Genomic DNA, 23,990 nt, shown 5'->3' with positions numbered 1-23,990 from the left:
TCTTAAGCACTGTGTTAAGCCCATTCCAGGCCTTATTTATTCCACACAACCATCTCATTAAGCAGGTACCATTATTGCTCATATTTTGCATTTGAAGAAAATAAAATCCAAAAATATTATGTTTCCTTGCTTAGAGTCACACAACTGATGAGCGATATGAAGCCAGGTTGCCCCACACCCGACCCGTGTGCCTTGTCTTTCAATATGGACTCTCAGGATTATGTAGGTAGAGGAAGTGGTAGTATAAAGGGTGCGTGGTTTGGGAGAAAGTGGCTCAGTGACAGCAAGTACGGGGTTCTAGGAAGCCAAATAGCTTTTGAGACATCAAAGTTTAGGATTTCCAGAACGCTTCCTGGTAATGTGCCTTTTCTCAGCTGCTCTGATCTCCCATCTCTCACTCCTGGCACAGCCCCCCAAGGTTCAAACACCTCACCAACACAGGTGCCTGCTTCTCCATGTGCACACGGAGAGGGCTGGACTGTCAGGTCCCTTACGTTTTCTGACTCTCTGAACATTACCAGGACTTCTGCCCTCAATTCACGCCTGATGGTGTTAGAATGAACCCCACACGGTGACCTGGACCAGCCTCTAGGTGGCTGCACAGTCCAAACTCATCAGGACACAGGCTGCATCTTCTCCTCCAGCCTCTCCCGGTCACTGGGCGATGACCTTGTTGCCTCGGACCTTCTCCATATTCTCTCAGTCTGCTGATTAGAAGCTTTTCCTTATATTCAATCGAAATCTCTCCCGCCTTAATGTAAAGTGCCTTCTGTAGGCACCAAGAACATCGAGGAACTTCTAGGACCTCTATCAACACAACTTCTTTTTAATTTAATTTTATTCATTCAACAAGTATTGAGTCTTACTATATGCCACATATTGGACCAGGCATCTGACTTGAACAAGTTGTTCAATTAACTTTCTCTTCTCTCTTTTTTTTTTTTTTTTTTTTTGAGACGAGTCTTGCTCTGTCGCCCAGGCTGGAGTGCAGTGGCGCGATCTCAACTCACTGCAAGCTCCACCTCCTGGTTCACGCCATTCTCCTGCCTCAGCCCCCCAAGCAGCTGGGACCACGCCCGCCACCACGCCGGGCTAATTTTTTTTTTTGTATTTTTAGTAGAGACAGGGTTTCACTGTGTTTCCCAGGATAGTCTCGATCTCCTGACCTCATGATCCGCCCGCCTTGGCCTCCCAAAGTGCTGGGATTACAGGCGTGAGCCACCGCGCCCGGCCTAACTTTCTCTTTTCTAGACAAAAATGATCGTCATTCCTTAAATCTTTCTTCTCTTTCCCTTCCCCCTTCCTTCTTTCCTCCCTCCTTTCTTTCCTTTTTTCCTTCTTTCTCACACACATACATATATTCACACATACACAGAGAAAAGTGCACTTACCTATGCATTTATTTTAAATATATAACCAATTTATACTTACTTTATAAAATTAGAAAATACAGGTAAGTAAAACAAAAGTAAAATATACTCAGAAGAGCTTCGCTCAAATAAAATACACGCACAGCATGTTTAAACCAGGTCCGGTGCACAGTGACCAAAAGTGGACTTATCCTTTGGTCTAATAAAGTGCAGCTGAAGGATTACTTTTTTATGGGCTAATGGAATTGGTTTAAAGATTTAAGGAGGTAGAGTAAATCATAATGGTATTCTGAGGCAATGAATATGTAGGACCTGTTCAATATTAGAAAGGTAGGCAACACTATCAATGTTAGGGGGCTGCCTGGCAGGGCAGGAACTCTGTGGGTTCATTGTCAGGCAGCCTGGATTTGAGTCCGAGCCCGCTCTCTGTTAATTGGGTGCTGTTGGGCAAATTCCATGATTTCTCTGAGCCTCAGTCTCTTTACGTGTAAAATGGGGATAACGTTCATCTCTAACTCACAAGATTTGAAAGGGGCTAAAGGAGATAATGATGTAAACATGCTTTATAAACCACAGTAAACCAAATGCATGCAAGTTGTAAAAATAATCTCTTCTAATAATGTCTGATATCCCATTGGCTTTTCTACTGCTATTCTACGTCCAGCCAGTGAAAAAATAGTAACTCCAAGGGTCGTTTTTGCTCCCATATTTGTGTTTAGTAAATCATCCTCTATCCTGTGTTTACAATTTTGGATTTTTGTCTCCAAGTTAGAAAATTCTGATTTATTAAACTATTTTTCTAAATGATCGGGGTCATGTGAAAATTTATTCCAAATCTTCTAGAGCAATAACAATGCCACTTAATTCAACATCACGACCAAATGAGGTGAATGCATCCTTAATTCCTCTCCCCAGGTGTTGCTCCATCTTTCAGCTTCTTTCCCTCCCTTCTCTTTCAAAATAATGATTCAGCCCTCTTTTTCTAAGAAGTCTGCATCAAAAAAGCAAAACAAATGCAACCGCACATTTTAGTCTCCTACCACTGTACACGAGTCTCACAGTCCCAGGAAAGTACACAAAAATGGGGTTTCTTATTTTCTATAAAGCCATGTGGTCTGATGTCCCACACTGATTATTTTCTGCCTGGATATTTTGAACAAGTAGTTTGAACTTTATCTGCAAAATTTAGGATGACAATAATACCTACACTTCAGAGTTGTTGTGAAAACTGAATAAGATCATGTATGCAAATGTGTTGGGCATATAGTAGCCATTCAAGAAATGTCAATTCCTCATACCACTGTGGTATGGTCCTCCCTCCATCATCAAATGCCTCTCTCAGTGTTGCCTCTCTTGTAGGATCGTGGCCTTTCCACTTGATAATAATAATTTCTTGCCTTTCAAAACGTTTGTATACACAGCACTTTACAATTTACAAAATGCTTTCTCTCCATTATCTCATTTGAGTCTCATCACCACAGGGACACAGGCAATATTATCTCTCCTAGAGATAAGGAAATTGAGGCTCAGAGATTACGGAACCTATTCAGCTCCATGCAGGAATTAGGGAGGCATCTTTGTTTTGCAGGCACATTCCTTTCACCCTCTCCTTCCTTTTTGCAAATTGGGAAGCTGGAACTATTCTCCCTCACGGACAGAAGAAGGAATTTATAAACACACATTCCTTAACGTGCTATGATATTTCCTGTGGGTCACTGTGCCTGCCAACACTCAAATCTAATCAGGAATTTTTCCAGACCAGGCCAGCTTGGCCTGACCATTTGGAAGTGTGGGGTCACTAGAACAAAAAATGGGACATGAAAAAAAGGTGAATACCAGTGATTGGAGAACTGCCTGATGATTCGGGGACAAAACAAATATTTTGTGGAAACCATCACGCAAGACAAATCAAATCATTTTGGAGTCAATAACCTGGCACTCTCCTTCTGATGGCCTCAGAATTTGGGAAAGAAGTGGTACCGAGGAAGGAGGGTGGGCTTCGGGAGTTAGAGCCACTTGGTTCAAATCCCAGCTATGTAATTTATTGGCTACGGGGTTCTTAGTCTTTGATTTCTTCCTCTGTCAAATGGGGATAATAACAACTACTTCATAGGGCTCTTGTGAGAATTAAACAGCAAAGAAGACACTCGGGGCTTTAGGTCTTGGGTGTCTTGGGTCTTCCGCCTACGGTGAGACACTGAAGAATTTACATAATCTCTAAGCTGTAGTTTCCTCACCTGGAAAATAAGATAATAGTAGTGACTCCTCAGAGTTGCACTGTGGGTTAAATAAGATGTAGCTAGAAGAAAATGAGAAACAAGACCTGGCCCAGAGAAAGATGGAAGAAGATATTAGCTCCAGAGCTGCTTCGGGTGTGGTCACCGGAGCGCGAGTCTTGCACTGTATTTGATTCCTGCCTGGGCCATGGACCAGCTGCATGATGGTGACTGCATCTCTTGCCTCAATTGCCTCCTCTTAAAATGGGGATAATAGTAACATGTGCCTTGTGGGTTTAGAAAGAGGATTAAATAAGATAATATATGTAAAACAGTTGGAACGGTACCCGGCACCTGGTAAGTGCTCTATAAATGTTCATTATTACTAGCGTTGATGATTCCCATTTCCTTTCCCTTTCCTGGTGTCTGTGGGATTTTCTGCTCCTGTCTAGGCAAAGAGAGCCCGGACTGAAGGCCAAAGTGGCTAAGTCTCTGAATGCCGCTGGCCTGAGGCCTCTGGGCCCAGAGCTCTGGCCTGATTCCTTCAGGTGCCTCCTTATCCACAGCCTCCGGCCTCTGGCTCTGCCTCTTCAGAGTGGGCCCAGGGGCCTGGGGGGCCCTATTTTAGAGCTGGCTTTGCGGTCAGGCAGCCGTAATCTGTCCCTCGAGCCACACCAGAGTCTCATTAAAATGTGCCCCATAAATGTTAAAAAATTTACACATAAAAAAATTCCATGCATGAAACTGAAACCGTACGTTTTACAGCCACGGCTTGAAATCTTGCATAATATATAAAACCTTGGCCCTGCACCGGGGGCCCGTAAATCAGATTTTATAAAACAAAAAGCTTTTACCTTTCAAAGGGTTTTGGGGAACTTGCAAATTTTACAGACTTTACCAACTGCCAGTCAGAGGCTGGTGGGCCCAAGGAGGGGATCTGTGGGCCCAGCTTAGGAATCATCCTGGTGAGCCCCTGCGGCTATGGGAATTGGAGTGGAGGGAGTGAAGGATGAAGCCGGCCTTTCCCAGGGGAGCCAGCCAGGGGCATTGCAGCTTGACCGCCATGAGGGTGGAAAGCCACCCGCATCCCCTGGAAATGGGGAGGTAGAGTGTGGGTGTACGGAAAGAGATATCGGGGGCACTTTTATTTGCAAGTGAAGGAGGAGTGGTGGTGTGATGTTGTGGGCAGAGCGGAGGATCAGGAGTCAGCTGACCTTGGTTCTGGTCCTGGCAAGTCACTTCCTTCTGTGAACTTATATCCCAGGCTATAAAAGGAGATAGGGTGTGCTTCTCCCTAGGGTTTTTTGTTTGTTTGTTTGTTTGTTTTTGAAATGGAGTCTTACTTTGTTGCCCAGGCTGGAGTGCAGTGGCATGATCTCGGCTCACTGCAACCTCTGCCTACTGGGCTTAAGCAATTCTCATGCCTCAGCCTCCTGAGGAGCTGTGATCACAGACATGTACCACCACACCTGGCTAATTTTTGTATCTTTAGTAGAGACGAGGTTTCGCCATGTTGGCCAGGCTGGTCTCGAACTCCTAGCCTCATGTGATCTGCCCGCCTTGGACTCCCAAAGTGCTGGGATTACAGGCATGAGCCACGGTTCCTGGCCCTCCCTAGGGCTTTTACCTCTAATGGTTGATGAATCTGTTTCTTCTCTGGTAGGGGTGCTGTGGGAGCAGGTGGCTAATGGAGGGAGGGGGGTTCCCGCTGAAATCTACAATCTGGGAACCTCTCTGATCTTCGGATCAGCCCTGGGTGACTGTGGGACACAGGGGAGTGTGGTACAGGGCAACTTGCTTGGGGGACAGGGGGGCGGCCAGCTGGGGATGGGGAGGATTTGAGTTCAAATGGGGGGCTTGTTGGGGCTGGAGACCACAGGCTTACAGGGCCTGGGAGAAAGCAGGGCCCAGCTGGGGCTTGAGGACCCTGGGGGAGAGAGGAACTTCCAAGGGACAAAGTTTTTGGGGACCCAAGTGCCCTCCTGACAATCCCTATGAAAGTCAATATTCAAGGGCAAAGGAAAGCTGCCCTGACACACATATATATAAAAAATAAATCTCTCAATTATCTCAGCTCATTTGCTTGGGGTCTCTCATTTTATGTCCCTGCTCGGCTGCGCAGTATATCTGTCCGGATAAAGAGTTACAGTCCATTGGGCTACGTGTGCGGGGTTGTAAAAAATACAGATGCCAAATTAACTGGCTGTGGCACTCGGCAGCTGATTGAGCTGATAATGACGCGATCTGACCTTTTTCTAATTTCTAATTATGTGCATCTTGGCTGTGCTGGCTACATGATTCTTGTTCTAATGATGGCTCCGGTGGTTGGCCTCTTTACCTCCCGCTTCCTGACACAGGACCAGGGGTGGGGGTGGCAAGGGGCACTGCTTGACTCCCCACATCAAGTTTCAGGGTCCCGGCCGCACGGTCTCTTTGGTGGCCAGGATATGAAGTTGAGGAACTGGAGCACCTTGACGGAGGGGCCCTGCACTTGAGATTAACCTTCCAGATGTCAGGCATTTTTAAAGGCCATTTCCCAGCGCCATCTCATTAATTTTGTATTACCATCACACGAGATAGGTGTGTTAGATCTACAGATGAGGAAACCGAGCTTCAAAGGAGTTAAGTCATCCAAATCACACAGACAGTAGTGGTGAGGCTCAGATAGCGCTCTTTCAAATATCTCCATTTACATAATCAGCCAGTCAATCAACCAGTCATTGACCATGGCTAACTCAACTAGATAAATCAGGTGTACCCAAGTAGATGGAATGTCCAAGGATTGCTCCACTGGCTGGACACTCCCAGCCCAGTGCCTGAGATGGAAGACCAGGGAACGCTGGCAGTATGGGGCCACCAGGGCAGCTTCCACAGCAACCACGTCCCTGGGTCAGGCCTGGCACGGGGCAGACACTCAACCAAGTTCTGTTAGATTGATTCTAAATATGATTCTTTGAGTGAACAGAACCCTGGGGAACCTACGTCATGTTGGCCAGGAGAGAGCATGGAAGTGGCCACCTGGGCGTTTTCCAGGCTGAGCTAGGATGGGAGGCCGTTCTTGGTGGGTCTTCCAGAGCTCACCTGGCAGGTGGTGGTGGGCAGGGCATGAGAAATTTGTTCCCCCAGAACTCCTCCCTCTTAAGAAGGTGTAAGTTATTTCACATTAGCTACCCAGTTTACTTTTTGATATTTCCTTACCAACTTAGGCCTCAGTTTCTTTTTGTGTCAAATGAAGGGAGTGGGCCCCGCCCCCCAGGTCCATCCCAGCTCCTACAGAAATGGCTGCGGCATCTCCTGGCCCCCTGGCTGCCATGGGTCTAGGTTGTGAGGATCTGCTCCCCGACTGCAGTCTATGGTTCTGATCAGCCGGAGCACAGGGCAGAGCAAAACCAGCCTGCAACTGGAGAACCTGCACAGGGCAGCTTTCCCATGGGACCTGAGAGACAATGGCCTGCCTCCTGGGAAGGGGGCTGCCAATCCCAGCCAGGGAAACGGATGCCCCAGGATGAAAAAAGGTGGCTTTGGGGCTCTCAGATGCCTTCACTGACCCTCCCGACAGCAAGCGAGCCCTTATCCTCTGGCAGGGCCTCCTCTGCTCTTCAAACACTCCACCCATCATGACACTTCACAAAGCTTCCGGCCAGGGTGGGCTCTCCTGGCAGCTCTTCTGGACTCCATACAGTCACATATTCAGCTCTTGAGAGAAGCAGTTGTGTGGATAATTCACAGCACAGAATACCAAAGCCAGTTACACCTGTCCTGCAGATGCAGTGTGTGTGTGTGCACGCACGTGTGTGTGTGTGTGTGTGTGTGTGTGTTCTTTTTCTTCCTTTCTGGAACCACATTTTCTTTTCTAATTCTGTTTCCCTTTTGGAAGTAGGTACCAGTTAAACTCTAAATGCAAGAGGACAGCACTATCATTAATCAATTTGTGGGGGAGAATTTTTACAGAGTTTCCAAATTCACCGTGCATAACCTCGGTAATCCACCCACAAAAATAAAGAATTGTGGTTAATAATTCCAAGATGACTAGTTAGAGTAATGGACCAACAGAGCAACCTCTCTACTGCTCTCTCCACGGAATTTCCAGAACTAGATGAGAATTCAGATGTCATCCAACTCAGTGGTTACCAAACCTAATGACAATTGCAACTGCCCAGGAAACTTTTTAAAATGCAGATTCACAGGCTCCCACCAAACTCACTGAATCACAATTCCCAGGCGGTGTGGCCTAGAAATATGTATTTTTATAAAACTGTAGTTATGCTCTAGTTGACAAATTAGGCTTGGGAAGCTGATCTACCCTGTCCCCAGAATGAACGGGTCCTCCACTGGTCTCCTCAGCACATCGATGTCAGGTCTTTCTCTCAATTAATGTGCTCCAACACATTAATACCTTCATCCTCCATACAGTAGCACATCAACTATTAGCTCCTCTCTGGACAGCCCAAGACAGATTTGCTAACATGCCAGGACTCCAGGACTCAGAACAGCTACCCCAGATGTTCTGGCTGTTACGACCCTTCTTTCCTCCTGTCTGCACTGTAAAAGGGTGGGTGCTAAGATGCTAGTGCCACCCTGGGCATAGATGGGCAGAACTTTGGCAGCAAAGCCTGTGCATGGAACTCCTGGTTTAAGGCACTTAGAAATGGTTCTTGGCTGCAAGACTGGTGCATCTAGTGCATGACTCATGGTGGGCACTCAAAACCTTTTGTTGGTAAATTAATGAAAGGATCATTTCTAGGGCAGTTTGAAGGGGGTCAGAGGGTAGGAAGACTCTAGCCAGGGTAGAGGGTGGAGGGTCTTTACCAGATTGTCCAGTTCTGGGTCATCGCTGAAGAAGGGTTTGTGCTCCTGTTCCTGCTGGTGGACAAAGTTCTCGATGTCCACATCAAAGCTGGCGGAGGTGATGCACTCAGAGCCCTGGGTGGCCTGTTCACATTTCTCAAACAGCAGCGTCAGGAGCGGGAAAAGAGGGTGCCTGCGGGGACATCAAGAGCTCACACATGCGCACACACAGAGACCGTGCTGCTACCTGTGCTCAGAAGCCACCAGGCTCCCCTGCCCACGTTCCCCTCACTTCTCCCAAGGTCCCACTCCTTGATAACATCCCCTGTCCCTGTGGTCAATCTAGATGGCAGCACTTTGTGCCTTGGCAAGGAGGGTCCACTCTTCCAGCTTCTGGGCTTAAGAGGCTTCTGTCCCTACCCACTGGTCGCCTACCTTTTCTCTTTGGTCAGATAAACTGCATGAATATTTGGGGAGGGATGATGGATTATAAACCTTCCAAGAAGTAGGTGTCCATTTCTGGCTCAGAGTCAGCCTAGGAAGGAAATGTGGGGAGTGTCCAGAGAAGTCCTGGATGTGAACATTCGTGGTAGGTCATAGATCCATTCTTTGCTTTCTGGAGCCAGCTAAGGGTGGCAGATGTGCACAAACACTTGTGTGCTTGCAAGTGCATGCAGGAGACATACGTGAGCCTGAAGACTCATCCACACGTGGTGGGCAGATGTGTCCACCTGTCCTGAGTCTTGGTAGACTCAGTTTAGGTCAGATACCCCAGTGCGTTAGGTCATCACACAATGATGCAACGATTATTTACATCACTACGTGATGCAAATCATTTGCTCACTGTTTCCCTCTGAGACTCTACCTGACTTAGTGATCCTGATATCCCTAAGACCTTGGCATGCATGCTCATAGCAGACACTTAATAAATATTCGGTGAATGAAGGAATCAATGAGTGAAGAGGGTATGTGTGGTGGTCGGGGCGGGGGGTTCTATGACATCTAGATGTGAGCCAAAGTGTTTACCTAAATGGCTCTATGGATCTTTTTGTTTTTTTTGAGACGGAGTCTCGCTCTGTTGCCCAGGCTGGAGTGCAGCGGCTCAAACTCGGCTCACTATAAGCTCTGCCTCCCTGGGTTCACGCCATTCTCCTGTCTCAGCCTCCTGAGTAGCTGGGACTACAGGCGCCCGCCACCACGCCTGGCTTATTTTTGTATTTTTAATAGAGATGGGGTTTCACCATGTTAGCCAGGATGGTCTCGATCTCCTGACCTCGTGATCCGCCCGTCTCGGCCTCCCAAAGTGCTGGGATTACAGGCTTGAGCCACCGCCCGGCCTGGCTCTATGGATTTTATCTTGGAGATCAGCAACTCTTGAAAGCTTTTCTGACTCCTGACCCCCATTCCCCCACTGCCAAACCTACACTCATAGTCCCTGAGTTGTTTGTTTTATTGTCTGCCTTCCTCACTAGACTGTGAGCTACATGAGGGAAGGAATCTAGCTCACCTTATTTATCACTATATGTCCAAAGTCTAGTCAGATGTATGTGGATCTCAAAAAGTATTTGGTAAATATATATGTTTTATGTGTGTAGGCATATTTGCATGTTTAAGTCCACAGCACCTTTATTTCTGCAGTATGTGTGCATGTGAGTGCATGGGTTGTTGACACTGGACTCCAGAGAGTCCCATTCCCTTCCACTGCCGTTCCAAAAATGCATCTGCACAGCCCTCTCTGGTCTGTCTCCCCAGACTCCTGGAACTATGCAATGTAAGTTTTTGTTTTGTTTTGTTTTTTTGTTTTTTGACGTAGTCCCATTTGCTGGGCAAGGAGGAGGAATGTGTGTTGGACCTGGACCTGGCCCCCATGCTTCTGCCCAAGGGGATGGTCTAGCCAGTGCTGTGCAACAGAACTTTCTGCAATGGTGGGAATGTTCTGCAATCTCCACTGCCCCATATGGCAGCCACTAACCCCATGAGGCCAATGGATACTTGAAATATGGCTACTCTAACTAGGACTCTGAACTTCTAATTTTACTTCATTGTAGTTACTTTAAATTTAAGAGGTTACATGTGGCTAGTGGCTACCATACTGAAACAGTAAGTCTTTGTTTGTTTGTTTGTTTGTTTTTTTGACAGAGTCTTGCTGTGTCATCCAGGCTGGAGTGCAGTGGCATGATCTTGGCTCACTGCAACCTCTGCCTCCAGGGTTCAAGTGATCCTCTTGCCTCAGCCTCCCAAGTAGCTGGGAATACAGGTGCCCGCCATCATGCCTGACTAATTTTTTTTTTTTTTTTTTTTTTTTTTTTTTTTTTAGCAGAGAGGGGATTTCACCACTTTAGCCAGGCTGGTCTAAACTTGTGACCTCAAGTGATCTGCCTGCCTTGGCCTCCCAAAGTGCTGGGATTACAGGTGTGAGCCACCACGTCCTACCGAGAATACAACAAGTAAGGCAAACAGGCAATGGTCTCCCCTCCAGCACACCATGACTGAGCACACAGAGAAGGACTGAATATCTAGCTTATATGGTATTTGTAAGTGGGTGGGGGAACCCCTAGGAGCCTGTCCATCTTGGAATTCTAACAATTTTGAACAAAAAGACAGAAAGTGCGTACCCCCATCCACACTCACACTCGCATTTTATGAGTCTTTCTACTCAGACCCAGGGGTGTTGGGGGAGAAAAAGAGAAATTCCTGCTCCAGAGGAGCTGCTGGGCTTGGCAGAGCCTGTCCCTGCACACTCTGTCCCCGACCCTGGTTTTGGAAGCCGATGCCTAAACTGCTGGGCCCCAGGGCTGCAGACTCGGTGTGCAGTCTGCAGAAAAAAAGAGTCAATATTTAAGGGTGGCCTATTTGCTGCCCGAAATTGCCAGGAGATCCATTGAGAAAGATCTACCAGGAAGCTGGTAGGGAAAACAATGGGTTAGCTTAGCCATTCGGCTGAAGACAAAGAGAAAACCAGGTGAAGGGGTTAAACTCCAGTATAAGTCTTCATTTGCAGCCACTAATACTGCAGCATATTATAGTCTAATCTAACCTGATCCCAGTTTAATGCAAGATTCTCCTGGCCCTGAGTGGAATACCAAAGAAAGCCTCAGTGGCTGTAATTTAAGCAGAGCCCTGCAGTGGTTTAGCTGAGGGACATGAAAGGCAAATTCCAGACGGTGTTATGAATTATTGCGCCTTATGAACCTCCCTACTCTCAACAGATGCCTGCTGCCATTTAAACAGCCACTAGATCAATTAGGAATGAAAGGCACAAATCGACTCTGTACAAGGGCACTAAATTACCAGGAACTAATAATCCGCAGCATCGTGCCAGGTGGTGGGGGTGCGGCCCCCGCTGCAACCCCCTGCAACCCCGTGGCAGCTGTGGTCACCGCACATTCCTTTCTCACTGGTTAGTTGGAGGGAGGGGACAAAGTGTGTGTGTGCTTGTGTGTGTGTGCACGTGCATATGCATGTGTGTGCACCAAGGTTATATGCAGGCTGTCAATGAGAACAAGTGTTGTTTGGGGTCCTGTGTGTTTTCATTGTGTGCACACGTAGTGTTGTGCTAATGCTGTATATAAGCACAGATGGGTAGTGTATGTAACTGGGGTGCTGATTTTGTGTGCTGTGAGCACAGTGTGCATGTTCTCTGTGCTGTTTGTATGCAATACGTGTGTATGTGTACAGGGATGGTGTGTTCTGTGTACACAGTGTGAGTGGCATGTGGGGTAAGGACGAGAGATCTGCCACGACTGTGTCCCCCAGCTACTAGCACTAGGCTTTGGGTAGGGAGAGGAGGGTGATCTCCTCTGCTTCTGTCCTTGCTTCTGCAGAGAGGAGCAGCTTTTCTTAGAGTGGTCAGGGAGGGCCTGTCTGCGGAGGTGACATTTAAGTTAAGCCTCGGATGATGAGACGTAGTCACGCAAAGAGCTAAGGGATTGGCGTTCCAGCAGGAGAAAAAGCAAAGCATTTGAGACAGGAATGAGCTTGCGTGTTTCTGGAACAAAATGTAGCTGAGTGTGGCTGAAGCCAGGTAGGCAGGTGGGGAGTGGAGGGAGATGAAGTTGAAAAGGCAGCAGGAGTCAGATCATGAGGTGCCTCGTGACAGAGCTGGGCTTGCAGGGATGGGGTGGGAGGCATTGTCACATACAGCAGGGAACATGCACCTCCTCTGCAGAACCACAGCCAGGGTCTGTCTTCTAAACCTCCTTCACTTCCAGGTGTCAGATCTCCCCAGAATGGCTATGTGTATGTATGTGGGGGCATATCTGGGGGTGTCTTCTGTGGCTCCTGCTGTCTCAGAAGAAAGAAACATGCTGCCCATCCTTCCCTCCAAGTTAACTAAGAGTCTATGGAGCATAGGGCAGACTTCACAGGTACTGGCCTGGCACCCTCTCTCCAGCTGCTCTGCAACCTGAGGACTGAGCAGTCAGGGTTGGAGGGCAGGGTACTGTCAGCCCCCAGATCCTCTCTTCTCCTACCCCAGCCTCCCCATGCTCCAGCGTCTGGCTCCTCCCATCCCATCCCAGAGCCCTGTTGCTCTCTCAGAGCTCAGACAGCATCTGAGATCACCCACAGCTTTTCCTGTGATCCATGGTCATGGTCAGTGGGGCGCCTGTGGCTCCCATGCTCCATCCACCTGGCTCACTTGATAAACCCAGACACTACCTTCTACCTCATGCGTGGGGATCCCTGAGACACTGCACTGCCCACTGAGAGACAGGCTCCATTTCTCAGCGACTCCGTGGGTTTTGTGGCTGCGGCGTGGTCCTGGGCTTCTTGCAAGCTGTTCCCAACACAGTTAGGGGAGAGTCACCTCCCCTTCCCCAGGTGCCCAGCCTATACCTGCCTAAAGGCTGACTTATATTTTCTAAGCTACCCTCCAACATCACCCCCTAAAGCATGAGAGGAGGCTGGCAGCCACTTTGGAAAAGTTCTTCCCAGCAGTCTCGGCTGCAGGCTTGGGGGTCTACCCTGAGGGCAGAGCCCATGAGAGCTGCCATCAAAGCCACCTGCAATACAAATGGCCCTGTGTGAGCCAGGGATGGGTGGGGAGAAGGATTCCCAGTTAGAGGAGAGACTTTGGCCTTCCCTGAGCCTCAGTTTGTCCCACTACAAAATGGTTTTTCAGGAGTGCTTCTTCCCGCTGTCCAGATATCTTCCACTGTGGGTCCACGTCCTCCATGGGCTAGAAGCAGAGATGTGGACACTTGGTGTCCAGTGCCGAGTGTTGATGATGATGAGTGGGATGTGAGGAATGGTCATTAGACTTTATATCCAAAGAGCTGAGGACACGTGACCTCCATAAGAGCTCACCTTCTCCCTCCCAGACCCCTTCTTTGCTCTTCTCCCCCTATGTCGCCTCCCTCCCGACCGCCCCCTCCACCCCAATCTCTCTTAAGCCGTTCAAAATTTGGAGGAAATAAATCTCTCTGCACTAATTCAGTGAGAGTTTGAGCCTCGTCAGTGCAGAACAAATAAAAGGAGTGAACTGGCATGACATTTTACTGCAGAAGAGAGGTCGTTTCCAGCCACTAATAAAAAGGATTTGACACAGACTAATAAAGAGAAATGAATTTCTCTAATGGCCTAATTTAGCACATTCAGCCCTGCGCCTCCGCCTGGGTGCTGGGAGGGCGGGTGCCTTCCCCAGGAGCGCGGACACAGGCAGGCAGGAGGGAGACGCAGCTCAGCTCAGGGAGAGGGGAAGAAGAGATGATCGCGAATAACATTTTATTATTTCTTTTCTCTTTTCTGAGTCCCCCATCCCACCCCCCACCCCCTACCCTCATCATCTCTCCCCAGGAGCATCTGAACTAAAATCAAACTCAAGATATGCAGTTCTTGTTAACGATCCAAAGAAATAAAGAACCCCTCTCCACAGAATTGCAGTCTTGTGCTAGCTTAAGAAGGTGATTAAACCGGATGTGTTGATTTCTACAGGGGTTTAAGCCATGGTTGGGTTTAATTACTTCTGACATTTCTGCCTTCGTGTTTTTTACATCACCCAAATTTGCCGGTCTGGAATGCCCAGTTTGAGGCCAAGGTGTGTGCAGCTGTCCCCGGGAGAGGCGATTAGAGACAGGGCGGTATGTTGGCTGCAGCCCTGTGCAGAGGTTAGCACCACCCTCTCTCTTAGCAACAGAGAGGCTGAGACCCCTCAATCAACACCAAAGCTTTGGAGAGCATCATGGGGCAGGCAAGATTCAACAAAGCCCACATATTCCTCCCCATCTCAAGACAGATATTCTTAATCTAAATCAGGCTGACAGATTGCCCTAACATTTTTAAAGGCCTTCAGGAATGGACCCCGCAACTTCCTTGGTAACTCTTATGCTCATATATAACTTAAACTTCCCCTATGTGGCTGTGGCTAATTTCTTTTTATTAAAAGGACTCAAAAAAAGATGGCTGGGTCCTTGGCTGGGCATAGTGGCTCACGCCTGTAATCCCCAGCGCTTTGGGAGGCTGAGGCGGGTGGATTACCTTAGGTCAGGATTTTGAGACCAGCCTGGTCAACATGGTGAAACCCTGTCTCTACTAAAAATACAAAAAATTAGCCAGGCATGGTGGCACGTGCCTTTAATCCCAGCTACTCGGGAGGCTGAGGCAGGAGAATTGCTTGAACCCAGGAGGTGGAGGTCGCAGTGAGCCGACATCGTGCCACTGAACTCCAGCCTGGGCGACAGATTGAGGCGCTGTCTCAAAAAAAAAAAAAAAAAAAAAAAAAAAAAAAAAAAAAAGAGAAAGTAGAAAAAGGTAGTTGGATCATTTTTCATTTCTCTTTCTTTCTTTTTGGACCACCTGGGTTTAAAAAAAAAAACCATTTCTTCCTTCTTAGGGGAGGAGTGGAAACAGAAGCAGAGACAGAAAAGAAGTTAGAAAGAAAGCAAAAATACAGAGCTTCGGAGAGGCGAAGATGCAAAACACAAGGGAGCCAGAGAGCGCATATGCAGACAGAAACAGCACCAGCCATGAGCAGGGGCGAGGGTGGTCACCGGCAAGGGGAGATGTGAATGCTGAGTTCTCTTTCTGGGTGATAAACTTTGTGATTCACAGTCATGCCACTCTGTCCCTTCTAAGCCTCTCAGCCATCCCTTCCCTTGTGACCTTGGCCAGGACTGCAGACCTCAATTATGGGTCCAGCCAAGTGTGTGGCTGCCTGCCTGGGCCATCCACCTCCTTTCCTGTGACTGACCTTGGAGCCCCCCGGCTCCCTCCGCACCTTCCTTACAGCCATTCTCACCCTCTTGGGGGTGGGAAGAGGGAAGCCCAGGGTCAGTGTCCACCCCATCCCTGAACCCCTGCTGCTTCTTCCAATGGAGACAGGGGATACAGAGCCTCTGTCTCTTCCTGTTGGGCCAAGGATGGATGATCCAGAGGTGGAATGCATGGGAGAACAAGATTTTTTGGTGGACATCTTCAGGCATGGGCCAGCAGGACCAGAGGCCTGGTCAGGGTCCCACTGCTCAGAGGACACAAGGCTGTTGGCCGGTGGGGGGGGGTGAGGTGGGGCACGCAGGGATCGGTGGCACTCTGGCTACCAACATATGCCCTACCGACACACAGTGAGTGGTTGTCAAGCTGCCAAAAGCTCGCCTTTCCAGAAACTCTGCCTGAGGACTGGCGTTTTGAGCCTTTATTTCTTAGTGCCCAGGCCAGAGACCACTGGGATCTCAGAACCAGAGAATATCCTAGAAACCACTTTCCCGAACAGACCCCTAACCCCTTCCTGGGGCATCTGTTCACTGCAGATGGTCCACAACAAGTGCCCTTTCAGAGGAGGGCAGTAAATTTTCTCCTGGATGATGGTGAAATGAAGCCAGCGCTCGCAGATGGGCGCTCCAGGCTCTTCATCATGTGGCCTCAGACCCTTTTCAGTATCTCTCCTAGATCAAGCTTGTCCAGCCTGCGGCCCATGGGTGGCATGGAGCCTAGAACGGCTTTAAATGTGACCCAACGCAAATTCGTAAACTTTCTTAAAACATTATGAGATTTTTTCTTTTGCGTTTTTGTTGTTGTTTTGTTTGTTTGTTTTTGCTCATCAGCTATTGTTAGTATTAGTGTATTTTATGTGTGGCTCAAGACAATTCTTCTTCCAATGTGGCTCAAGGAAGCCAAAAGATTGGACACCCCTGTAAAAGGACTCAGCAGAGAAAGGTGGTGGCTGGAAGGAGAGGGCAGGCGGACCCTGGTCCCTGGAATGGTCACTACTGTCCTTCAGCAGCCCGTGGAAAGCAAACTTCTGTGCCTTCCTGTGCCCATCTTTGCCCTTTGCTCTCGTGTGCCCATGACTTTCTTCCTGCTGCTCCTTCCACCTGAATTCCCTGCCCCTGTGTCTCTTCATGTCCCCTCCAACGACCTCAGCATCCAGGCCAACATGCCTTCTGTGCAGGCTCCCCTCATGGGTCTCTCCAGCAAGAGAAACCATCGCCTCCTCCGAGCCCTCACAGCAAATGCTAGGGGTTTCTTCCTTGACCTCACTCACAATTTAGGGTGGGAAGCTGGGTGGTCTGAAATAAGCTACACTTTGGGTAAGTTACTGAATTTTTGGAGCCTCAGTGTCCTCTTTCATCAAGGATAACACCTCCCATGCAGGTTCCTGTAAGAATTAAATGAAGAAACATGGAGAGTGTCTGGCACTTAGTAAACTATCAATTAATGCCTGCTCCATTTCCCTGGAACGGTGCGTGGGCACTTTTTAAATTCAGGGCAACACTGACACTATCCACTCCAATAAATTTATATTCCCATCTCCACTGACTCATTTGGCTGGGAAAACAAACCCACATGCCAATTCAAATAGAGGCCCAGAAAGAGGAGGGGGAGAGACATCTTACAATTTATCAGAAGTTCGAACCTCATTTTCTTTTAACCGAAAAAGGACTGCCAATAGAAATTTATTTTTATTTATTTTATGACACTTCTTAAACTCTACTAAGCACAATTGTTTGTGCACAGGATTGTCTTCCTCACGGCATGGTGGGCTCCTCCAGTCAGTGACCACATTTTCTCTCTCTCTGAACTCCCAAGGGTTAGGCACAGTATATGGCACACCGCAGAGGATCAATACATTTTTGACGAATCAGTGAATGGGAATGAGTGAATGAATGAGTGGAGTAAGCAATGACTATCGGAATGAAGGTTTTGAGACACAATCCTCAAGTTCTTTCAGGCTCAGAATCCATCCATACTAGGGGGACTTGGAACAGATTTTGCCATCTGGCAGCTTCTAGTCACAGTTGCTACGAAAGGACCTGCCTTCTTTGGGGCTCTGCTGGGGGCTGCCTGCGGAGAGGGTGGTGAGGTCTTAGAGGGAGGGGAGGGAGTAGGGAGGAAGGTGCTTGTCCAGCCCTCTGCTTCTCCTCCCCTTGAAAGCACCAGATGGAGAGAACAGAGGGGGGTGGGAGCGAGCCAGCGGCCCCTGGTTGGATGTATTTTTACTTCAGGTGTGACGTTGAAACCATGCGGGTGTATTTTTAGTCCTGCCCAGTGGGCGGTGTGTTCGCCTGGGTTGCCTTGGAGAGGACTTCTTCGAGTTGCTAAATTGGAGCTGCATCTGTCAGAGCTCCTGGGCTCCAGCCCAGCTCTCCTCCCCCAGGTGGGTGGACAGGTCCATTCCCGGCAAGTGTGGGGCCCAGGGCAGGTCGCAGTCTGCTCAGCCCTCCTCCCTTCAGACACATGCACGCACACACTCCTCCCGGCACATTAAACGCATCTATGTGAAATCTCAACACAGTGAAAGTTAAAACTGCTCTGCGAGGGCAAAAATACAAAGAGCCTGATACATGAGACCTGGTGGGGATGTCGCGTCCAGCCCCTTCAGAACAAGGCGAGGTGACTCTGGCAGTGAAAAGAGAAGTGCGACAGCCCCCGTGACACGAGTTTACCTATATAACAAACCTGCTCCTGCACCCCGAACTGAAAATAAAAGTTATAAACAAAAGAGAAAAGACAAGTGTCCTTCCTGAAATTAGGCAGCTAGTGAAAGGCGATCAGCGATTCCAACCAAGTCACCAGAAATTCAGCCAGTCCCCCTAGAGAACGAACTTCAAGGGGAAGAGATGCTGTGAGGATGTGAGCCCTAACCACGTTGTCTTGGTCACAGTCAAGGACTAAACACACACCCACACACACTCAGTGGCACTTTGTAAAGTGCTCTTATATGTGCTTATTGCATTTTGATACCCCAACGGGCTTCTCATTCCCATTTCACTCATTAGCAAACAGATGTGCTGTGTGGTTAAATGATCGCATCAGGCTATGCAGTAACTGAGTTGAGATTTAAAATCCAGGTATTCAAACTCCAAATCGTGTGCTCTCCCCTCTCTCCCATGTACTACTTGTGAGCAGTTACTGAACTCACTTCATCCGCCTTCCCCCTTTTCTCTACTGTTCTTGAGTCATACACATCCTGGGGTCCAAGCACTGAGCTGCCAGGATTACCCTGGGAGCCACGAGACTGTTGCTGTATGAGGGAATCTCTGCTTTATCCGGTGAGTTTCCAAAAGCACCTCCTCTTGTAATAATACTTGTGTGTGTTTGGAGAGGCCTTAACATTTTTACAGATCTCTCCTCTCCTCGTCTGATGACTACCCTGTGGGGTAGGAAAGCTTATCTAAAGAAGTTAAAGATTTGCCCGATGGTAGAGTCAGAATGCAGACTAAATTTTCAGTTCAGGTTCTTTCCACTCAACCAAGAAATGGATCAGTGCCTGGGAAAAGCAGAAAGTGGCACTATGGTTAAAAGACGGGGAAGCTGGCTTAGCTCAGGCCCGGTGAGAAGCCACTGGCCATATGAACCTTCATGGCCCCAGCTTTCTGTTCTCCTCCCACCCCACCCCACCCCACCCCATGTCATTTGCACTAGCAGGAGGCCCAATTGCTGGTTGTCTTCCTTCTTGTAAGGGGGACAGACCCGGTGTAGTCCTTCTTCATGAATGTAGCTACCATTCACCAAGAGCCTTCTGTGTGCCAAGCACTGCCAGCTATTAGCATTGGTTATCTCATTGAATCCTAACATAACCTTGTGAGGATAAAAGTCATCAGATTTCAGGACTCCTGGATCTCTGGTCTTGGCGGGGACCCTGGATGATGGAGCTCTACCTAGGTCAGGCAGGTGAGCCGTGGAAGCAGCACGACCCACCACTCCTGAGCACACCTGCTCCCTGAGCAAGACAGCTGCAGCCTCTGGGCCTGTCAGCATCAGTTGCAAGGCTGGGCTTGACGTGGGAGGCCTTATGATGCCATAGAAAGGGCAGGGAATAGGCTTTGCCTGGTACAGAGGAAATCTGAGCATGGTTTCACTTTTCAGATTATAGCTCCAGCAGGATCACCCCCCTGACTATAGTCAGCAGCTGAGATGTTACCTCAGGTGCCAGTGAACCCAGTTGCTTCAAAAAGCAGGGACTATCCACTAGAAGAACCCCCATCCCACAAAGCCCAGCCAAGGACACAGCCTGGAACATCTGCCCACAGCACCTACTAGTCCAGAGGCCCTGGCACGAAGCATGCGGTCCTAACTTCTCTGCTTGGAATGGCTGCATGTCTCCCACACCATTCTCAGGCCACCTCACCCAGCACATTCCAGGAATGACCAAGCCTAATGCCAGGGAAGGCAGAGGGTTAAGCCCCAGGGTCAACTTCACTGGAGCCAGAACACTCTTTGGTCACAGGGTGGAAGAGTTCTCTCAAAGACACTTCATTAGGAAGTTCCAGTTCCCAGGGTCCTGACCAGGCAGCTGCTACAGAGGACAGTCACACAGGACCCAGCCTATCTGTCTAGCCTCAAACCTGGAGAGATTCCTCCCGCCCCATCCACCAGCCCAGCCCCAGGATTGGTAGCGTGGCTGTCATTCTCTCGGGGCTCACCTCCCTTGGGAAAAGCAGTGTAACTCTCCCACGCTACACTGCAGGCCTGAAGCTCTGCGGTCAAATCCACAAACACTTTTTTGAGCCCATACTGTGTGCCAAGTTTATGTCACAGCTACTTTCTACGCCTATCTTTCCCTCTGTCCCTGCACAGGACCCCTTTCCGAATTTACCACAATGCCTTACGCATGCTGGAGCTCAGTTCATAATTAATTGAATTGTAGAGTGAAGACCACTTGACTGGAAACCTTTGGCAGCCCTGCCTCTTGCTGCGCCGCCTCTCAGCATTTACCTCCTGGCTCACAAGCTCCTGCCTGACACCAATACATCCAACAGCGGCTGACACCCACAGAATGTGGACCACCTGCCAGGTTCTTTACCAAGCACATTACCTGCGTTATCTCACTTAAACCTCATGACAATCTAGATGAGGAGATGGTACTATTTTTAGCCCCATTTTACAGATAAGGAAACTGAGGCACAGAAAGTTTTAGTGTCCAGTGATGGAGCTAGAGTGTGAACCAGGCTGTGCTCGTAACCCCGATCCTGTCCCCCAGAATGTACCAGACTTCACATCCTGAATGGGCCAAAGCAGCATATGCTGGCTCCTCTGTTTAAAATACCCCAGTCTACTGAACACTGATCTGTATGCCATTTATTATCTTATTGTATTCTAGCTATTATCATTTTTCTTTTTGATAGTTGAGAAAACAGAGTCCCAGAGAGATGAGCTAGCCGACGGTGACAAAGCTAGTTCTCACCAAGTCTATTTCTAGAGCATGATTCTATTTCCCACTGCCCAACACAGAGCCATGGCTGCATTTGCACCTCTGGCTATAGGGCTGTCAGGATCATGCCGGGAACTTCCGTGACCTTTAGGATAGTCTCAAGGGAGTGATCTGAACACTGCCTACTGTCCTGCTCTGTTCCTCCCCATACAACTGTGGATTTTGCCATCCAGTCTGCATGAGACAGAAACAAGTGCATTATAAACAGGGCTCACATTGCTTTTATTGAACTAGAGCTGGACTTGAGCATGAGCTCTCTGGTGGTCCCATGTGGGTAGAAGTTCTGAGCTTGTGATGTGTGGGAGATGAGACTGACAGAACGAACTAGACACATGGTGTGGAAAGTGCAAGATTCTCAGAGCTAAGAAACTAAAGAGGAGGCAGAAGAATGGTTTGAAGCAGGGTTTCTGGAGCTGTGAGGAAGGAGATCATTCACTGATAGACCAGGAAAGGCTTGGAAGCCACTTGGAAAAGATGGAGAAGTTTGGAGTGAAGGTGGGGCTGTGCTGAAGCAGATGGAAAGAGACAGACTGCCTTGGCATTCAGGTGGAAAATCATCACTGAAGACACTTATAAAACACCTATCCACACCAGGTGCTGTTCCAAGAGTTCATTGATTAAGAGAGAACATTTCAAATTTAGAACCCAGGAGTGGACCAGACAGGACAGTGAGGACCAAGAATGTAGGATTGCAGCTAAAAGTATCAGTAACACCATTCTAAAGAACTGGCCTGTAAGATGGGCTTATGCATGTAAATCTAGAGACTGTGCGCCTGGAACCTGGCTCCCTAGGTGGGATTTGGGCTTTGAGGCAGCGAGAGCCTCACGTCTCCCCTACTGCTTGGTGCCCTCAGGTGGGCGGTTTGGGATGGGCCATGGTATGAGTATTTACATCACGGGGATCAGCAAATGCTACGAATCGGAGCTGCTCCCCTTCCCCGCCTCGAGAGACGTTTGCCGGCACATCAACCTAGAACTATGGTATATTTATGGGGTGCTCCCTAACCATTTAATGAAGCCGTCCAACAAGCTTTGATGCAGTAGCTACTTCGTCTAAGCTGCTGACTCTAAGGTATCATGTAAGGTGCTGGGGATAAAGCAATGAGCAAGACAGACGCAGACCCTGTCCTCTGGAGTTAATGGTATAGCAGGGGAAACAGAAATAAGGTTGACACAAATGCTAACACAGTTAATTCAATTGTGAGTAATTACACAAAGGAGACAGGCAGAGTCCGGAAGCCACCTCACCCTCTATCCCTGACCTGCAGCTCCACTCTCTGGGTTCTTAATGGAAAGGCAAAGCACCACTGCCCTCACTGTCTTCTCACTGCTCATGCCTCCAGCCCAGCTTTTCCTTATCAGTAATGGGCAACAACTTTAGCACCTCCGCGTCCCTGGTTCTCGGAGAGAATCTTTCAGCCTTAGGGAAGTGAGCCAACACCTTAGCAGAGCAGTCTTCGCAAAGCCAACTCCTCCCCCACCAGCACCTGGCCAGGCCTAGCTCCTGCCCCTCTTCCGCTCCTCAGGACACCATGGTTTCCATGGGAACCCACTCACTTCAAAGGGGAATGAAGGAGACTGGAGGGGAGGAGGGGGAGGGAAAGCTGGATTAACCTCACCCTCTTGGCCCTGCCTCTGCGCCGCTGGCAACCTAATCCCCTGATTTAGGCAGCCCCTAACATCGGGCCCATCACCAGCATGGGCGGGTGGGTGTTGTGGTTCAAGCTAAGCTTGAACTTCTTTGGGAGAAAACCCCAGGGTTGAGGTGGGGGCTGGGGGAGGAGAGAACTGAGCTGGGTCCAAACCTGTGGTCCCTCACTCCACCGGCCTCCCCTCTTTGGACCCCCTCTCAGTGCTGCTCCTGGGCCACAAACACAATTACCCGCGATGTGCATCCAATCATGGGATCTGCTCGGATTAGACTGCAATCATTAATCTGAGCCGGAGCCCCTGGTTGCTTTGCTGATTAGTCCAGATGATGCTCTGGTATGATCCAATTAAAGACAGACGCTGCCCTCCGTCCCCCACCCCACAGTTTCCACATCAGAAGGGAACCAGTACATTTCATTAACACATCCTCATACACAAATAAAACCTCCCGGGCACTGGCAGGCTCCCCCTCCTTTGTCACACTGCCCCTCTGCCACCCAGCAGTGTCCTAGGCAGGGAGGGGCCACACCCACCCTTCCTTCATCTGTGGTTCTAGCAGGGGCCATGATGGGGGCTCCCAAAAGCCAGTGTGGGGCAGTCATCTGAATGGAAAGGGTCTGGTTACATTTATTGACATAAAATGCCGACTCCCTGATGTGCTTTGGAGCAGCCAGGCTGCCCCAGGCAGGCAAATCTAATTAAAATTACCCGACCCTACAGGAGGCTGAGCTCCCTCCCTGGTCATCCCGGGGCAATGGCTGCAGAGAGGGCGGCTGGTACTAATGGGTGAGATGTGGTTGTAGGAGACAACCCTGGGGCTGCTGGGCCAGGAGGCAGCAGCAGGACTAGAGAGATGGGAAGCCAGCATGGTGCTGCTGTCAGCTCGGTGTCCTGAGGTGCTGGGGCAGCCGCGTTTGCCTGGGATTCCCTCTTCCAGGTCAGACAGCTGCAGACATACTTTGGGCAAACACCAAGGGTTGCGGGTGGTCAGCCCGGTGGGAGAAGATAAAGCCCAGGAGGGAAGGGGAGTAGGAAGAAGTGTTAATTGCAGAAAGGTCTAGGCCATTCTTCAAGTGACATCTATGTGGTGGCTCCCATGGGGGCGGTGACCCACCTCTCCTGCAGGTTGGCCTGGGTAGGGTACGAGCCTGGGATTGTAAGAAGGGCTTTGGAACCCATGGTTCCCATTGGTGGGACAGAGTAAACCCTCTGTTTGGTGCTGGATGCAGGGCCAGGTGCCTCCATGGGCTGTCTCATTGTGGGACCGAGTAAACCCTCTGTTTGGTGCCGGACGCAGGGCCAGGTGCCTCCATGGGC

The 23,990-nt window shown here is 49.2% G+C and overlaps 1 protein-coding gene across 10 annotated transcripts in view; it reads right to left on the bottom strand.

Moving 5' to 3' along the window:
* The window catches only part of PKNOX2 (PBX/knotted 1 homeobox 2), a 320,839-nt gene that overhangs the window by 38,780 nt on the left and 258,069 nt on the right, over positions 1–23,990 (bottom strand). For all 10 annotated transcript variants that reach the window (XM_054661696.2, XM_054661694.2, XM_016922234.4 and 7 more), the window contains one exon: positions 8,396–8,567. In XM_054661696.2, coding sequence (XP_054517671.1) covers positions 8,396–8,567 — 172 coding nt within the window. The remainder of the gene's footprint in view (positions 1–8,395; positions 8,568–23,990) is intronic.

Source organism: Pan troglodytes, chromosome 9 (genome assembly GCF_028858775.2).
Source record: "Pan troglodytes isolate AG18354 chromosome 9, NHGRI_mPanTro3-v2.0_pri, whole genome shotgun sequence".
Taxonomy (NCBI): domain Eukaryota; kingdom Metazoa; phylum Chordata; class Mammalia; order Primates; family Hominidae; genus Pan; species Pan troglodytes.
Note: the sequence above shows the minus strand (reverse complement) of the source record. Positions and strands in the feature narration are given on the sequence as shown.